The sequence below is a fragment of the Bubalus bubalis genome, chromosome 24 (assembly GCF_019923935.1).
Source record: "Bubalus bubalis isolate 160015118507 breed Murrah chromosome 24, NDDB_SH_1, whole genome shotgun sequence".
In the NCBI taxonomy this organism is placed as follows: Eukaryota; Metazoa; Chordata; class Mammalia; order Artiodactyla; family Bovidae; genus Bubalus; species Bubalus bubalis.
The window spans coordinates 3,949,394-3,968,650 of NC_059180.1; the positions used below are offsets into that span (position 1 = coordinate 3,949,394).

Sequence of the window (19,257 nt, forward strand, 5' to 3'; positions counted from 1 at the left end):
ACACGACTGAGCGACCGAACTGAACAGAACTGATAGAGCTCTTAAAATCAGTGGGAGGGGGGAAAAATCCCTCACAAGGGAGTGTCATTTCAAAAATTAAAGGAAATCGCTGGCTCCCCTGGGGAAGCCGGAAACCTGGCAGGGGGAAGTTGGCAAGGAGTCAGGGTCCCACGGAGCGAGCCCTGCAGCTCCGCTCTCGCCCGGCCTGCGCTCTGCGCGTGCCCTTTAAGGGGCGGGGCCGGGGCGGGGCCTGGCGGTCGCCCGCTCTCCCAAGCTGCCCTGCGCGCGCGCCGGCAGTTCGGCCACGTCCCTGGCCACGTCGCGCCCGCTCTCGCCATCTTCGCCGCTTCCTCTCAGGGGCCGCCGCCGCCGCCGCTGCCTGAGCTGCCGAGCCTGGGGCCGCCGCGCAGATCGCCGCTGCCGCCATGAACATCTTCCGGCTGACCGGGGACCTGTCCCACCTGGCGGCCATCGTCATCCTGCTGCTGAAAATCTGGAAGACGCGCTCCTGCGCCGGTGAGCGGCGAGCGAGGCCCGGGAGAGGCTCGGGCGCGGGGCCGGGTCCCTGGGAGGACCGGGCGACCTCGGCCGCCCCAGGGCCCGCAGGCCTGCGCCGGCCCGACACACCCCCCTCGGCCGGGCTGGCGGGTGGCTGGGCCCCGAGGGGAGCCTGCGGCCCTTGGGGGTAGGAGCTCGGGCCGGGGTGCGGTGTCGGGGCGCTGGGCCCGGCTCCGCACTTGGCTGCGAACTTGAGCCGTCGGGGGCCGGAGAGGCGCCAAGTGGACCGCGCGGGCCCTTGTTGGATCTGAAAAGTTTGGTTGCGGGGCGGGGGGTCCAGCACGCCGGTCCCCCGCGCCCTCGGCTTCAGTGGGCGCTTCTCCGCGCGCCTGGGTAGGAAGGGGGGGTGTCCCGAGGTGCGGGGAGCCTGCGAATCAATGGGACGCGCAGGAGGAGGATGGGCAGGATCGCCGCGCTGGGTCTGACGTGGCAGCCGACCCAGCCCGGGAGGTGGGGCGGACGTGGGGAGAGGTCACCCCGCTCCCCACCCTGCCCCTCGGAGGACCGGCCTTTCGGTGAAGGTGCCCGGGCAGGCCTGTCCTTTAGAGTCCCGTGGGCTTCAACCCAGCCCTCGGGTCCCGGATCGCGCCTGCCGCGCGGGAGGGGCCTGTGGGGAGATCTCTAAGCGAATTTCTTGGGACAGTTAATGCTGCTTTGAGGGACGATCTAGTTTGTCAAAACTCCTCTGAGCGCCTCCATCTAATAACGGGTTGTCTTAGACCTGCGGCGCGCCGCCGGGTACCGCCGAGGTCCCCTGTGGTCTCCTGTAATTCCTCACTCCACGTCACCAGTGAGTTGGCGGCTCCTCCTCGCGAGTACACGTTTCGTGCACACGCTGCTGGGAGGCAGTGAGACCCATCTTTCTCAGCTAGTCCTTGCAGGGTTTTGCGTTTCGTTAGCCCTAAGAGCTTAAGGACGGCTAATTTTTAAATGATTTCTTAAAAGTACAGTCTTCCTTACACATATTTTTGATGCCATGTCCTCAGTGTAATACACGTTTGGAGAATTAAAGAACTTAATTTTTGCAAGACAGTAAAAGATGGAGTCCTAAACGACTCGGGTGGCAGAGAATTCCATGTACCTGATTGATTTCTACCTATTTTCGCCTCTAGAATAATAACACCACTTTGGCTGTAGTCTTCAGGCCTCACCTGTCTCCCTGGAACACAGCTGAGATCCAGGAAGTAAGAAGAACCAAAAAAGACCTTTGAGCAGTCAAAATGGGTGTTACAAAGTCCACGTACTGAAACCAGTGTGTTTGGCTTGGAGATGATCTCTCAATTCATGCATAGTTCTGAGGGGTTCATTTGTACCCTTTCCAATGACAGCAAAGTAATTTCAGCCAATGACTGCGAAGTAATTTCAGCGATTGTGAGAGCTGATATTTAAGTGCTGGCTGTGTGTTAGGTAGTGAGGTAAATGCCTTATATGGCTTATCCCACATAGTCCTTGGTGCTCAGATGGTAAAGAATTTGCCTGCAATGCGGGAGACCTGGGTTTGATCCCTGGGTTGGGAATATCCCCTGAAGAAGGGAGTGGCAACCCACTCCGGTATTCTTGCCTGGAGAGTTCCATGGATAGAGGAGCCTGGTGGGCTACAGTGCAAGGAGTCGCAAAGAGTCAGACATGACGAACACTTTCACGTAGTCCTTGAAATAACCTTATGAAGGGAGTGCCCTTGCCCCCATTCCCTGGAGGAGGTAACTGAGGCACAGGGAGGTGAGATGACTGGTAGAGCCAGGATTGGTGTACAGGCAAGGTGTGCCACCCAGTGAAAGATGTGCATGAACGTCTGTTTGGTCTGTGGAGTTTTGGTTTAGGCATTTGGTGCCAGGTCAGTGGTTTAGGTCATTTCTTTCTGTACTCAGAAAATGTTATTTTATTTTTAAGATTTTTTTTTTTTGATGTGGACCATTTTTAAAGTCTTTATTGAATTTGTTACAATATTGTTTCTGTTTTATGTCTTGGTTTTTTGGCCCTGAGGCATGAGAGATCCTAGCTCCCCGACCAGGGTTCAGACCTGTACCCCTTGCATTGTTAGGTGAAGTCCTGACCACTGGACCACCAGGGAATTCCCTAGGAAATGTTATTTTTAATCCCTGCTTTATCAAGATATAATCGACATATAACATTGTATTCGTTTTAGGTGTACAACATACAGATTTGATATATGTATTGGGAGATGATTACCACAGTAATCATCTGTTAACACCCATCACCACACATAGCGACTTTTGTTTTCTCTTGTGATGAAAGCTTTTAAGATCTACTCTCCTAGCAACTTTCAAATATGCAATACAGTCTTGTTAACTATAGTCCCCATTGTATGTTACATCCCCAAAATTTTATTTATCTTCTAACTGGAAGTTTGTGCCTTTTGACTGCTGCTGCTAAGTCACTTCAGTCGTGTCCAACTCTGTTCGACCCCATAGACGGCAGCCCACAAGGCTCCCCCATCCCTGGGATTCTCCAGGCAAGAATACTGGAGTAGGTTGCCATTTCCTTCTCCAATGCATGAAAGTGAAAAGTGAAAGTGAAGTCGCTCAGTTGTATCCAACTCCTAGCGACCCCACAGACTGTAGCCTACCAGGCTCCTCCGTCCATGGGATTTTCCAGGCGAGAGGACTGGAGTGGGGTGCCATTGCCTTTTGACTACCTTCACTCATTTTGACCACCCCATCACCAGAAATGTTACTTTTAATCTTTATTTTTGCTCCAAAGTCTTTGTATGAGTCTCTTAGTCTTTTATATGTTCCTCAGAATCCTCTTCTCTGTCAAGACATTTAATATTGAAGCACACTATCTCCTAAACATGGATCTAAACTAAGATATTGGGGGGAAGTTAGTACAGTGCTGAATATGGAGTTCTCAGGGAAGCACTGAGTAATGAGAGAAAGTGAAAGGGTTTGCTATTTTGTTTGTTGTTTTTTGACATTCACTAATTTCATTTGGGAGATTTAGGAGTATTTAGGAAATATAAAATACTTAAGCCAAAATAACAAGGAAGATAAATAGGTGAGTTAAATTTGTGTCTGTTTGCTTGGTATTCCAATAGTTACTAAACTATCCTCGTTGTCAGACTTAGGATCATTTTTGTTCTTACATGTGAGATTTTCTAGCCTTATAAAAATCAAAATCACCAAGATCATTTATTCAGAATTAAAATCTGGATTTGACTGGTTGCCTTGTTTTTCCATCCTAATTTAAAGTCGTTTAGGGACTTTTGAAAGGGTAAGAATTTGATGAGTTTCTCAAATAACTGGAATAGGAGACATGTACATTCAGGTTGTGTTTCTCACTTTGAAAATACTGGTCTTGGGATTCATTTTAGGATTTTGGCCCTTATTTGGAACATAGCTGCAACTATAGAACCAGGAGGCTTTTTCCCCTTAGGGTTAGGGATGAGATAGTTTAGTGAGGAAGATTCTGCTTTCTTGACCGTCTAATTCCATAACAGCAGCCACAAAGGACCTTTTAAAGTGGAGGCTGGGGAGTTGATCTTGGTTTTGTTAGGATTGACATTCTCCGCTGTGTGCATTGTCATGATGGAGGGATGAATGAAATGTGAGTTCCTCGTCTTCCTGAGCTCTGATGCAGCTGGATCCACAGTGTCCCAAACATGGACCTGGGGAGAGTTGGGGGAACACCCCTTGGTTTGTAGGTGACGAACTTCCTGTCTGCATTTTCCTGTAGGCTGATGGTTGTTAGTGCTGTGTCTAGTGGGCTTAAGCTGCTGGTGGATCCTTCTGAGCTCAGGGCTCCCAGCCTTCCTCCTGGGCCTTCCCTTCTCTCCTCCGCCTGTTACTCAGATTGTTGTTAGCTGTTGTCGTGTAAGTCACAGGTTTTCCGTCCTCCTAAACTTGACAGCAGTGTGCAGTGTCCCTGTGTTTCTTGTAATTGTATAGTGTATATATGTGTATGTGTGGTCTTTATTGGAGAAGGCGATGGCACCCCACTCCAGCACTCTTGCCTGGAAAATCCCATAGACGGAGGAGCCTGGTGGGTGCAGTCCATGGGGTCGCAAAGAGTCGGACACGACTGAGCAACTTCACTTTCACTTTTCACTTTCACGCATTGGAGAAGGAAATGGCAACCCACTCCAGTGTTCTTGCCTGGAGAATCCCAGGGATGGGGGAGCCTGGTGGGCTGCCGTCTCTGGGGTCGCACAGAGTCGGACACGACTGAAGCGACTTAGCAGTAGCAGTCGTTGAATTTTATGAGGAGATAGTTTATTTACAGTGAATGTATCTGATTTACAAAAAGCAGCCATTTTCTTGGCTCTTAAATGTGCTTAAGTTTTAGGTTTTAATATAGTTCTTCTTAAATTGTCTTAAGTGGTCTGCAGTGAACTGGCGTTTTGTGTAATTTATTTGTGTATTTTGTAGTGGCTTCTCCAGATTGGGGGAGCTCCTGTCTTTGTTGTTGTTCATTGAAGTGCGGTTGATTTACAGTGTTGTGCTCGCTTCGAGTGTACAGCAAAGTGGTTCAGATGTGTGTGCGTGTGTTCTTTTCAGAATCTTTCCCTTATAGTTCACTACAAACTGCTGAGTATAGTTTCCTGTGCTGCACGGTACATCTTCGTTGTGACAGTTTATATTTTTGAAGCACAAGAAAAACACCTCTTCTTTTATCATCTTTGAATACTCCGGGAAGCTTTTGCCTCCCATTCCCAGCTCCCTCTTTGTAGCAGCTATCACCTCTGCTCTTTGGAGTGCCAAGCTCCTGAGTAATCATGGCTCTTACTTACTGACCACCCACTCTGTGGCCACAAGGCACTGGGGACACAGTTCTGAGCAGCAGCTTGCCACTGTCAAAGTTTCTCTTCTCAAGAAAGCGGCAATTTAGCTGAAATAAGATATATATAAAAAGATAAAAATCCAGGATATCAAACCACATAGGCAGTAAACACTGTGGATGTGAAGTGTCAAGAAAGACCCTGGGGAGGGCTCCCCTGATTTCACAGCAAGGAGGGTATGAGACCTCCATGAGGAACGTATGCAACTTCGCTGATGGACATAGAAGCGGCCCGAATGCGTGTTCATACCATACCTGGTCCTGGACAGGACCGGGCAGAGGAGAGCAGACAGGGCGATTCGCCTTCCCAGAGTACCTTTCTAATTCAGAATATCATCACAGTCAAAGGACAATAAATTGAGAGAAATAATCTGCAATATATCTAAGTGGCAAAAGGTTAATATCCACCTTAAAAATTAATGTTTAATTTTAAATTAATTTAATTAATTAATCCTCCAAATTAAAAAAAAAACAACAGCCTGATAGGTAAATGAGCAAAGCTAGCAGTTTATAGAAGAATAACAGAAGGCCAGTTAAGAGTGAAAGAATGCCCTGCCTCATTAGTAGTTAGAAGTTTGGGTGTTAAAAGAGCAGTGGATGCCATCTTTTGCCACTGGGTGGGAAAAAGTCAGAGGTTTACAACATCTTGATGTAAGCAGAGATGTAAAGAGTATTCTCATCTGGTGTTGTGAATATGTAAATTGGCACAGCCTATGTAGGAGAAATTTGACATTATTTCAAAAGTTAAAGTGCTGATATATTTTGTCAGTGTTTCTAGGGAATTTGAACTACAGAAATTGCCATGTAGGTGAACAAGCTAACCACAGGTATAAAGGTGTTTGTTGTGCCTAAATAAACACAGAACACTATTTATAGATACAAAGATATTCATGGAGCGTTTACAAGAACAAAAATTGTACACAACCCAATGTCCACTTGTGTGGAGGGAGTCACACAAATGTTGGTACATTCACACTGCAGAACACTATGCAGCCATTAAAAAGAATAAGGTAGAAGTATTAACAGGAGAAGATATGTCTGAAATACTAAGTTGAGAAAGCAAGTTGTAAACAAAGAGATAGTATGGCCCATTTTAAGGGGCAAACGTGTGAGTACATACAAATACACATACAGAGAAAGGGGCTTTAAAAAAGTCTGGAGCATTGTATTTAAAGTGGAGGTGGGAGGGGTGTTTACTAGGTCCAGTTGGTGTTTTTAATAAAATAGCATGGATTTCGCTGAAAACAGGAGAAGGTGGCAAAGCAGCATATAGTAATAAGAGCTGTCACTAAGCACCCACAAGCATGGCAGGTATCGAAAAAACACTTTTTCCAACAGGCCCATACTTTGTCCCCGTTTGGCAGGGGCAGAAAGTGAGGTTTAGGGGGGCCGAGTATGTAACGGCCCTGTGTGACCTGGTGCACTCAGAGCTGAGCTTGAACCCAAACCTTCTGGCTCCACAGCCCCTTCCCCTGCTCACAGGAGCTGTGCTGTGAGCCAGCTGCTGAGCCCTGTGCTAGGGTGTTAGTGGCCGTCAGGAGAGCAGCTGGCACCTTGGAGACAGTGGGCCGGCGCGTGGTGCCCGGGGCGCCAGGTGAGCACTGCCCTGCAGGTTTTCCTGCTGCTCTGACCTGTGGTGCTTGGGTGCATCCAGTGTTGGCAGGAAGAAACAGTTCACAGAAGGCTTGTCCGTCTGGTTGAGGGTTTTGTTCTGTAAACCAATGGAAATATGAGAAATGCAGCTTTTAACCTGCAGCAGAATTTAAGGTCATGTACACTGGAATGCTTAGTTGGAGGCGTTCATTAACCTTCACTTGGCCCAGTGGGAGAAGATGGGAATGGTGGTGTGTGTGATGATTGGTTTCCGTTTTACAAGTTGTGTTCCCTAGTGTGGAGGTGCTCCCTGGTGTGGAGGTGCTCCCTGGTGTGGAGGTGCTGCTCCCTGGTGTGGAGGTGCTCAATGGTGTGGAGGTGGTGCTCCCTGGTGTGGAGGTGCTGCTCCCTGGTGTGGAGGTGCTCCCTGGTGTGGAGGTGCTGCTCCCTGGTGTGGAGGTGCTCCCTGGTGTGGAGGTGCTCGTTGGTGTGGAGGTGCTGCTCGCTGGTGTGGAGGTGCTGCTCGCTGGTGTGGAGGTGCTCCCTGGTGTGGAGGTGCTGCTCCCTGGTGTGGAGGTGCAGTACATTTGTTACAGAACCACTGAGAGTGAGTGGTCTTCAGAGCTTGTTTCCCTGGCCTTCGTGTCCTTTAGTCTCAACCTGGGAACTGACTGTGGAAGCGCCTCCCACTTCATAGCGAGTGTCCCCGGAAGGAGATTCCTGCCCCGCCCGCTCTGTCTTCTTCAAGAAGCTGGGATCCCCGCCTTCTTGAGAAGACAGACTGGTTTTCTTTGTTAAAAGGGAAAGCCTGCTCTTCGGGATCCAGGCTGGGAAGAATCGGGCAGAACTGTGTAGGCACACAGCGCTCAGGTCTCCAGCATGGTGGCTCCTGCCCGGGTTTTACACCACAGGACAAGCTGCAGCCACATGCCGCCTGTGCCCTTCTCCTCTGCCCCACCCCCTGGCGGGCAGTAAATTAGGGCAGAGCCCGGAGCACGCACCTGTTCACAGTCAGAGACACAGTATGTCTTCAAAACTCTTTGGAAGTCTTATCTCAAAATACCACAAAATGAGTTTACCCCCACGACATGAAAATAAATTGAAATACTGGTTTTTTTTTTTCCATTTGTTCATTCATTCAGCAGGTATTTTCTGGGCCCTGCTGTGTGTCAGACCATGGAGGGGGGGGCGCTCTGGAGGGGAGGGAGATGGGCAACCAAATGACCACAGGGCACTTTGTAAGCGCTGCCACAGGAGCTGGGCAGCAGCCTGGTGAAGTGGGTCTTCTGTACTTGCTGGATGAATAAGCAGCGCTGAAGGAGGTTGTCTTCAAGGATGACTTTGATGGGAATTGGGTTGCAAAGGGGGGTGATAAAAGCGATATGTCTGTCCCTGATTTTTAGTATAGGAATTCTGAAAACAAGGGCAAATTTCAGTTTACCTGGCTTCCAAATTTTCAGGAGAATAAACCCTTTACAACTAAAACTTGCCTATATGTATTCTGTCTTTTTTAATTTAAAATATGGGAAAGAATCACATAGAAAATAAGCTGGGAGTTTCTCTCGCAAGGCTTCCACAGTCGCCAGATGCAAACTGCATGCTCCCAGTCCTCTTCCCCATCTTGTCTTCTCGCACGTTTTCTGTGTCAACAGCAGCCTCATCGATTCTCCTTTGGAACATTGATCTGTGATAAGAAAAAAAGAAACTTCCCTACTACTGGGGAAAAGACTAAAAGGGGCATGCTTACTCTCTGTATCTGTATCTCCACCTTTGGCCCTTGAAATTGGCCACTACTGATGGATCCAGAGGGATAGAGGCAGCTGTTTCTTCAGTTTCTCTTAGTTTATTTTTGTGAATAGGGTGGAACTGCAATTATTCCTCCACAAAAATAACGTTCTCAGAGCTAGGCTTTTTGCTTCAACAAGCTGTAAAATAGTTTTGGACAGTAGTGTTGTTTGTAAAATATCATTTAATAAAACATTGTGATTTTCACCTTTGGAAGAATATTGCTAATGATTTGGGTTCAGTGACATTTCCACTAAATACAAACTGCTTAACTGTCTAATGATGTGAAGTTCATAATGTAGATGAGGGTGGGTGGGCCCTGACACCTAGTGAGATCCACTTTGCTCAAAAAGTCGCTCTTCAGCATCTGAAACCCACGGTGCCCGGCTGTTGTCACATAACTATTTGGCCAAATCCAGATGGCAAGTGACCTCATCGTCTCGACTGAGTGTCCCTGTGCTCCACATGGGCTCTGGGGGGAGTGGGGAGTGGTGACTGGAGGGAGAAAGAGTTTCAAGATGTTCAAACAGTAAAAGGTGCTGCTTTGGAAGGCTAGTAGGTTCCCACCCTCTTGTTGCCATAGCATCCAGGAGCATGTTTGTGTGAGTCTGAGTTTGGTTGTGTGGTTCATCTAAGATAATTTAAGTTTTATCTCCTCCAAGTAATGCTGCCTCCCAACAGCAGTCACCGTAGGAGGCCAAACCAGGGGGATTACAGCTCAGACTTTTCCTTGAAGCACGGCCCCCACTTGGTTCCTCGTCGCCTTGTCTGTTCAAGGATGTTGAGGGAATGGAAGACTGAAACTGCTCTCATGCGTTTGGAGTCATCCCAACCCCTGGCTTTGGCTCCTGGTGGCCCACGTTCCTGCAATCCCTTCATGGTATCGACTTCAAGAATCACAGAGCTCTTGGTGTATTTCTAACACTTTGCTTTTGTTTCTTCAGGTATTTCTGGGAAAAGCCAGCTTCTGTTTGCACTGGTCTTCACAACTCGTTACCTGGATCTTTTTACTTCATTTATTTCATTGTATAATACGTCTATGAAGGTATGGTGTGGCACCCAACGGAGTGTGTTTTGTCCATAATTCACAGACCTGTGGAAACTGTTAAACTTACGTCACCTGTGCACTTAATTAGGCATCTTCAAGAATAATGTCTAGATGTGCTGCTGTTGATGTAAGCCTTTTGAGACCACCTAGTACGTACAGCTTGGAATAGTTACCATTAAGCATATTTTTTCCTGTATCAAAGCAGTATCTATTTAATTAAAGCACTTTGCACTTAGAGATTTCTTGCTCTTAAGTTCATCAACTGTGATAAACTTCTGAAGCTCTGGAAAACCCTCAAAGACAGAGGAGTGACTGTTATGTTTTCAAGCAGTGGGAAATTACAGGGTCCCTGGGAAAGGCCAGCAGGTTGGTTCAGGACGAGGAGGGGCAGGCGGGCTCCGGCTGCCCCGCCTTCTCCCGCCTCTCTGGGGCCTGGGCGTGCGTCGCGTGTCGCGTTTGCCGTGCTTAAGCGACATCTGCACCGGAGTTTACTTAATATGGTTCTAAACCTCCTAGCTCGTCCTAAGTGCTGGTACCCATGCCACCTGCGGTGTCAGAGTTTTCCTAACCACAGGAGGACGAACGTATGACTCGCAAAGCGCAGCATAATTGCATACACCTAGCCTCTTGTGCGCCACGGGCGGTACACATGCCGCGCTTTGGGCAGTCTGGGTCCGCTCTGCAGGCGTTGAACTTGCAAGTGGTGAGCACCCCCGGGGCGCACTGAGGGCTGCAGACGGCAGGCAGCAGCCTTGGCTCTGGCAGGGGAGCAGACGGCAGGCAGCCCTGGGCAGATGGCTCGCTTGGATTGCTGCTGTGACCGCACGTTCGAGTCACCTAGAGGTGCTCCATTCTTCGTTACTGAGTGAAGGGAATTCATCAGGAATTCGCCTCCTTAGAAATGGCCATGTCCTTGCTTATTGTCCAGGTAAGTTAGAACTGTAGCTGTCAGAGGCGTGCGAGCAGGAGTCCCCTCCCCTCCCCTCCCTCTCAGTATGCCCAGCTTTCAGGAATCTTTACTTGCTTAATTGTTGCTTCCAAACATAATCCTAAAAATCAGGGGCACGAGAGGCGGGTTTTATGTGCTCATGGCTTCTTACTTTAAATGGCAAGCATGGGTGAGAGAAGAAAAAGAACTGCTTTGTTCAGTGGCCGCTGAGCCCTCGTGGATGCGTCGGGGCTGCTTGTGGGTGGGGGTGCTGGGCGGGGGAGACTGTACGTAGACGTGTGTGTGTTGTGTATACGTATCGGAGAAGGCAATGGCACCCCACTCCAGTACTCTTGCCTGGAAAATCCCATGGACGGAGGAGCCTGGTGGGCTACAGTCCATGGGGTCGCTAGGAATCGGACAGACTGAGCGACTTCACTTTCACTTTTCACTTTCACGCATCGGAGAAGAAAATGGCAACCCACTCCAATTTTCTTGCCTGGAGAATCCCAGGGACGGGGGAGCCTGGTGGGCTGCCGTCTCTGGGGTCGCACAGAGTCGGACACGACTGAAGCGACTTAGCAGCAGCAGCAGTGTATATGTATAGATGATGTGTTTATTCGCAAGCATATGTACATGTATTTTTGTGTGGAGAGAGCGCCTTGAGCAGTATAGGGTGTTAATCTTCCTTGGTTTTGCATTGAGAAGGGCTGTGTATGTGTTGCTTCTTCAGTATTATGGGTATAGGCGACAGTTTTGGTATTTTGTTGACTATTTGCAAATATAACTTCAAGATGCCTGGGACAGTTCAGGTCTTTGATTTGAAGTATATGAGGACTTATGACTGCTCTCATTTTCCTCTTATGTCGATTGACCCCAGTGTTTTCCGAATCAAATTTTGCAAGTCGACTTGGCTGGGACCAGGTCATGTGGCTGATACTCCAGCTGCCTGTGTTTATAGGTTCTTGAGCCTAAAATTCAGCAGTCTGAAAATTGGTGTAATCTCAGAATGTCAGACTTTTTCTTGGGTTCAGATGAGTATATAGTGTTTTTCCTTTTGAATGTGAAACACCATAGAACTTAATTGTAAACCCTTGAATAGCTATGCATTGTACAGTTATCACTTACTTTTGGTTTTGCTTTTGTTGTTAACCAGACGAAATTTCATAGCAACAATCTCAGTGTTCAGTGTTAAAGTAACATGAGTTAAAACTGTCATTGCAAAGTGTAACATGAGTTACATTGTCTTTGTTATCTTTTGAAAAGTGCTAGCTCAGAAATGTCTTCATGCTGTAAGGAAGTGCCTTGGTTTTGAACTGTATTGAACTTGCCATTCACTTTCTTTTCTGAGGCAACTATCTAATAATTTACAAAGAGATTAAAAATACATTTCTTGGCAGTCTCTTATAAAGTTAAACTCACGCTTAACATATGATCCAGCAGTCCCCCTCCTAGGTCTTTACCCAGGAGAAATGCAGGCTTATGTTCACACAAAAGCCTGTGCACAGATGTTCACAGCGGCTCCATCCCCCACCCCACAAGCTGTAAACAACCTACCTGTCCTCTAACTGGTAGGTGGATGAACCTCTGTGGCTGCCTCTTCCTAAAGACACAAGAGGACCAGTTCTTAATACACACGACAGCACGGCTGGATCTCAGGTTGTTGTGTTGACTGAAAAAAACTGGTCATAAGGTGACATACTGTTAAGTTCCATTTATGGAATGGAATTCTAGAAAAGGCCAAAGTGCAGGGACTGAGAACACACTGGCACTTGCCAGAGGTTAGGCCTGGAGGAAAGGCATGACTCTGTGGGGCAGCAGGAGGGAATTGGGGTGGGGGGAGTTAGGACTGGTCTGTGTCTTGATTATGGTGGTGGTTTTATGACGTATGGAACTGTATACCCCCCAAAAAGTGGATTTTACTGTATTTAAATTTTATATATATATATATATATGGCTGATGTAGAAAACCAAGGGAATTGGAGCAATTGTAATATATTGATGACACAGCATCTTTTTTTTTTTTATCCTTTTAGCTCATCTACATTGCCTGCTCCTATGCCACAGTGTACCTGATCTACATGAAATTTAAGGCAACCTACGATGGAAATCATGATACTTTCCGAGTGGAGTTTCTGGTGGTCCCTGTGGGCGGCCTCTCATTTCTAGTCAATCATGATTTCTCTCCTCTTGAGGTTAGTTAAGAAGTTACTTAGGTAGTCATGTGCGGTTCCCTAAGGAAATAGACCTGTTTGCAGTTAATAGGGTTCTATTTTGTGTTTCGGGGGCGTGGGTGGGGAGTGGGTTAGCAAACAAAGGTAGTTTGATGTAAATAAATCCTGGGCAAGAATTAAGCACCCAGGTCAGACACCCACTTGAATGTCTGCTGACTCTCCTTTAGGATATAAGCTTGGCTTCTGTGACACCAAGCTGCTGCACTCCTTGTCTTGAGGAAGTGCAGCCTGCCTGGTGCCCAGCGCCGCGCCACGTGGTGGGGTGGCCTGCTCGCCAGTGCTCCCTCCAGCCCCAAGCGTCCGGAGTGAGGCGCTGGTCGTCCCCTGGTGGCAGCGGAGCCTGGGTGTAAACCCTCCAGGGACTCCTGCCAGACCCCTCCTCCGTAGGCATGAATGAAGAGCTGGGTTGGGAAGAGAGCTTGCGTGATTACGACTCTGACTTCTTAGCCCTTTGATTTAACCATGCCACAAAAAGCCTGAAGAGTAAAGAAAGAGGGAAATGATGTATGTCATCTGGGAAGGAGGAACGGCAGTGAGGGGTGGGAGGACCCAGCCCCCAGTCCTGCAGCCCTGGAGGAGGCGGGGTTGGCTCAGGGCCCCAGGGCCAGAGCGGGAGAGGCTGCCGGCGGGGAAGCATCGCGTTTGAAGAGCCAGGCAGTTCCCAGGGAAGAGTGCAGCACTGGCGAGGCCGGGGAGGGAGATCCAAGGAGGTACAGGCGTCCGGGAACCTCGCTTGTACCGGGGGGTCTGCGCCTTTATATGTGGCTTAAGTTTCTGTGGTTTATTAAAGTGCAGAGCTGCTCTGTCCTGGGCGCTGATGCCCAGACCCCGCTCCCTTTACACTGCTTCACGGTGAGGCAGGAGTGTTTGCTGTGAGTTGGCGGCAGGCGCCGGGCACTGACGGGGCTGCGGCTTCCCCCTCAGATATTGTGGACCTTCTCCATCTACCTGGAGTCGGTGGCCATCCTGCCACAGCTCTTCATGATCAGCAAGACCGGGGAGGCGGAGACCATCACCACCCACTACCTGTTCTTCCTGGGCCTCTACCGCGCCTTGTACCTCGTCAACTGGATCTGGCGCTTCTATTTCGAGGGCTTCTTTGACCTCATTGCCGTGGTGGCCGGCGTTGTCCAGACCATCCTGTACTGCGACTTCTTCTACTTGTACATCACTAAAGGTGCGTCAGGCTATGTGCGGCCCGCTTCCCTCTTCCAGGGCTCCCTTGGCCGTCGTGCTTCTGATCTGACACTTGCTCAGAAGGCAAACTGGTTTCAGAGCACATCTTAATGACTGTCAGGTAGAATTCTTGGTCAGGATTTTCAGTCTTTTTTTTTTCTTTTTTTGCTATAATTTTATTGTTTTTCTACAATGACACATTTTCATTGTAAAACCAATCAGAATTAATAATTCTTAGAACAATCACCCAGAATCCTACCACTCCAAAATAATCATTGATAATGTTTAAGTAAACATAATGGTTTAATGATACATGATTTAAACTCAACATGCTGGTCTATAATTTGTTCTTCTTCCTGGACATCTGCATGACTTTTAATAGCAGTGGAGTCTTATGTTTATTATCGTAGTTTATTTATTCAGCCCCCTGTTCATGGGTGTTTGGGCTTAAAAATGCAGTGTTTAACTCAGCGTCCGTGTATATATATATATATATATATATATATTTGCCTTTGTATGAATAGAGTACATGTGAACTTGACAAAAATCTGATGCTCAGAGAAAAATACACAGTTACGTGTATTCACACAAACATGTGCTTATAGTTTTAGGGAGTTCAGGGGCCCTGAAACCGACCCACAGATCCCAGGCTAAGAATCCTCAGCTCACTTCAGTCGCTCAGTCATGTCCGACTCTTTGCGACCCCATGGACTGCAGCACGCCAGGCTTCCCTGTCCATCACCAACTCCTAGAGTTTACTCAAACTCATGTCCATTGAGTTGGTGATGCCATCCAAGCATCTCATCCTCTGTCATCCCCTTCTCCTTACGCCTCCCAGCTAAGGAATCCTGGCTATACAGTAAAGAATAGCTTACTGTATAGCCAGTAAGAATCCTGGCTATCCAGTAAAATTTCTAATGGTGGAATTGCTAGATACAAGGGCATATGTATCTTAACTCTTTTTTTTAACATCCAAAATGTTCATAACTGTTATGTGTCAATATATGCAATTAGGGGATTAAGTCACGATGACAAAAAGCTGCCATGAATTAAAAGACAATTTCAATTGAACTAGTATTGTTAAATTCAGTTGCTAGGGCATCCGGATACATTAAGAAGATTCCAATCTGTGTATATGACATTCTCTTACTTCAGAGGACTGTGTTTATTGACACCCAAGTCAGATGCCTGGTGCTTGTCAGAAGCTCATCTCCCTGGACCTTGCTCTGTGGTGTCTTGTATGATGAACTTCTAGGAGTGGGGAGGAAGAAGCTGAAGCAGGTCAGGATGAGTAACCTTTTGTTTTCATCCTTGTCTTTAAACTTGCAGTTCTCAAGGGAAAGAAGCTCAGTCTGCCTGCGTAAGTGCCAAAGACCACCGCCAGCATCTGTCCTCAGGGTGCTCGGACAGAATTCTTACCGCAGCAAAGGCTCAAGATGCTTGATACGGAAAATTGGAAACTCAGCTCTTCTGTTGCAGATAGTCATCAGTGGCTCTGTAAGAACCCAGAGGGAAAGAACCAGAAGGTTTCTGTTTAATGCATCTTGCCTTATCTTTTTTTATTACTATGTACAAAGATTTTTTTACACAAAGAAACTTAATGCTGTATTAATAAAGTGTGTAGCTTCAATTGGGGGTAGTTCCAAAAGTGAAGATTTTGTGAGGAATAAGTGCAAACTGTTTTGGGTTTTTTTAATTCTTTGAAATTGTTGATTCTTTGTGTCTGCAATGAAATCGTACTCCTTGACAGTCAGTAGATAATATATTCCTCCATCTATCAAACTTGCATTCCACTATATTTATTTTTTTTTGCCAAAAGATGTTATCTTTGTTTGAAATCTGAGACACTATGTCCAGTTTGGTACATCCATTCAAATTGCTTCCCACTGACGTGGAACTCCTTCCCTGGACATCAAACACTACACGAGGCTGGTAAGGATAGCTTCCAAGTCTGAAGGTTTTCATTACCAAAATCTGAAGATTCTGAATGTAGATGGAGTTTCGTTTAAGAGTCACCAAAGGTGCCTGCCCTCCTCCCCTACTAAGTGTCAGTTGAAACTCTTCCGAGGGTGTCAAAAAGCTCGCTGGGGGGGCGGGGGTGGGGCTCTGGGCTGCTTGCCGCCTGAGCGTGACGTGGGAGAAACATTCGTGATTAGTTTGGACTTAGGACTCCTCTGAGGAATGGAACACAAGCGGTTACCTATCACTTTAGTTTACAATTCCAGAAGATTGCTACAACCATGTCCGTTCTCAGATTCAAGTGGTTTTTCATATCCTTTTGGAGAGCAGAATGATTGACTTTTTTTTAATTGGCAGCACCAGTTGCCATTCCTCTTACTCTTTTTGTTTTGTTTTTACTGAGCTCTTGCATGATTTATCTTCTGTTACCATCCTAAATAAACATTTTACTAAACCTAGAATAAATTGTCTTTTTTTCCTGAATTAGGGTTTTGGAACATCCTGTGTCAGGATGGGTTTTAGTCTTTGTTTTTCGATTGGCAACAGCTCTATATAGGGCTGCAAACATTTGTTCTTCCCTTAATCTAAAACCTCTTTTTTTTTTAAATTGCAGTTTTCCTCCTGATTTTGCCATTGTATTGATTTGCTGCGTTTTGTTTTTTTTTTTACTTATGCAAAAACATACGATTTTGGTTTTTTTGTGATGCACCATAAACGTTAAAGTATTGAATACTAACAGTGCTTACAACAAAAAGGATGTAGTAGTCTTGTTTACTGCATTAAAATATCTTGTGAAGGAAGGGAACTGGATGGATTTGACTTTTATCTAGTGTGTCTCCAAACATCTTTCTAAACAGGTAGTATAACTGCATAGTTTAACCTCCTGTCCTTATCGCTCTCACCCCGCCTCCCCGCCCATGTCTTTGCTTTTGTGTATCAGAGTATCTTTCTTTCAGGCATTCCAGTTTAGTTTCTGTTTTCATCCTTTTTGGAAGATTCTAATGGCAAGGAGGAAGGGTGGGAAATCCTGGCCTACATGGAGCAGACCCCAGCGTTCCCAAACTGGGGGCTGGGGGAGTCTTGTTTTTGTGCATGTAACTCACACACGAGCTGGGCTCGTTCTTAGGCGAGCACAGAGCAAGGATCTGGGACTTGCGGAAGCATGGAGTGTTGACACCTCCGCCAGCCATCTGCCCAAGGAAAAGTAAAGCTGGCTGAGATGCCGCCACCATCCTGTGGTCCACCAGGGTGACGTCTCCACAGGTACCTTGGGGGGCGTGGGACTGGGGCGGCGGCCTCGCGCACTCGGGAACAAAGGCATTGTCTGACGCACCTCACGAAGCACTGTTTCTGAATTATTCTCACTTCCTGAATAAAGGTTATCAGGTAATTCATACTTTTTATCAAGCTGTTTTATTTGTGTGAATTTGTGTTTTTTCTTTAAACATACAAATAAAGCAAAATTAACAGATTTGCTCACTAAATAATTCTGAAAAGATGCTGGGTGTTGGCTGCTTACAGACACCAATCCAAGTGTCTAGCCCAGTCGCGGGGTTTGAAGGTTTCCCGGGGATTCTCTGGGCCAGTGCGTAGGCTTCAGTGCTTTCACTGCAGCAGCCCAGGTTCAGTGCCTGGCCGGGGAACCGGGATCCTGCAAGCTGTTCACTGTAGCCAAAAAAACAAGGTTTCCTGCTTCCTTACAGTCTGTCAAAGAGAGAAACGGGTAGAGAAAAAGTTGCAGGTAGAAAGCCTTGCTAGGGAAGATCCAGCCCAGAGATACCAGAAAGTCAGACAGTTTGCTGGAATGCAAAGATTCGGTTTCAACAGAAATCATTAGTAATCTGTGGGAACGCTAGGAAAAGCACAGGCTTTGGGGTCAGATGTATGGAGTCTTGGCCCCTCACTGTCTAGCCCTGACCTTGGAATTAACGTGAGCCATTCTGCTGCTCTGTTACCAGCAGAGACTCCACCGTAGGATTTCCGTGAGGTGTTAAGGAGCCCTGTCCTGAAGCTCACAGCCCTGAGACTGGTGCACATTAAGTGCTGGGGACCTCAGGGACCCTCTTTCCCCTCCCTTTGTGCTCAGCTTGGGACAGCTTCCTTGAAGGCTGGCTGGAACCAGTTCAGCAGGAGTTCCTCTGATGCATTTGACCACATCGGTAGTTTTGCCCTTGTTCACCTGCGTTATCTTCAGACCCTGACTCCCAAGTACCTTGCAAAACCACCCATTTGAGTGAAGGCTGATTGAATTGGGGCTCAGTGTGTGTCTTTTTTTTTTTTGGAGAAGGAAATGGCAACCCACTCCAGTGTTCTTGCCTGGAGAATCCCATGGACAGAGAAGCCTGGTAGGTTGCAGTCCGTGGAGTTGCACAGAGTCGGACACGACTGAAGCGACTTGGCGACAGCGGTGTGTCTTTTTTCTATGTGCTTCGCCCTCTAGTGGCGGAAGGTAGATTCCAAGGACGGTGCACTTTGCTCAGTAATCACTGTGCCGTCCCCCCAGGCCCCCCAAACCTGATCTGGGTTAGCTTTTGAAGTGTGCGGTCTTACGAGCCTTGTGCAGGTGCTGAGGTGGGGGTAGGGTCTCCTCCAGTTCTGAAACAGTTCCCTCTTTTATCCTTTCAACCTAAAAGTAACTTGCAGCGTAATATATAGCACTTTTACTGCAAGACTTACCGAGTGCGTGCTCAGTCACGTCGGACTCAGTGACTTCATGAACTGTAGCTTGCCAGGGTGCTCTGTCCGTGGGATTTCCCAGGCTAGAATACTGGACTGGATAGCTATTCCCTTCTCCAAGGGATCATCCCGATTCAGGGATCGAACACACCTCTCCAGCATTGGCAGGCAGGTTCTTTACAACACCCATCTGGGAAGCCTGTAATATAGCACTAATCCTTTCAAACAACAACAAGGATTGTCATTTTTTTATACTATTAGAACATAATACTACAGATTTCTGACCTAGTTTGGCATTGGGCACTTAAAAAGTGAGTCTTCAGGCATACACTATCTGCTGCTGCTAAGTCGCTTCAGTCGTGTCCGACTCTGTGCGACCCCATAGACGGCAGCCCACCAGACTTCCCCACCCCTGGGATTCTCCAGCCAAGAACACTGGAGTGGGTTGCCATTTCCTTCTCCAATGCATGAAAGTGAAAGTGAAGTCGCTCAGTCGTGCACGATTC

At 47.5% G+C, this 19,257-nt stretch overlaps 1 protein-coding gene across 1 annotated transcript; it reads left to right on the top strand.

The window, feature by feature from the left end:
* Positions 1-287: 287 nt before the first annotated feature.
* KDELR2 (KDEL endoplasmic reticulum protein retention receptor 2) lies at positions 288-15,746 on the top strand. Its single transcript, XM_006044295.3, has 5 exons — positions 288-516; positions 9,675-9,775; positions 12,743-12,901; positions 13,865-14,117; positions 15,446-15,746. The coding sequence occupies exons 1-5, from the start codon at positions 426-428 to the stop codon at positions 15,478-15,480; spliced, it is 639 nt and encodes a 212-aa protein (XP_006044357.1). The 5' UTR covers positions 288-425; the 3' UTR covers positions 15,481-15,746.
* The last annotated feature ends 3,511 nt before the right edge of the window (positions 15,747-19,257 follow it).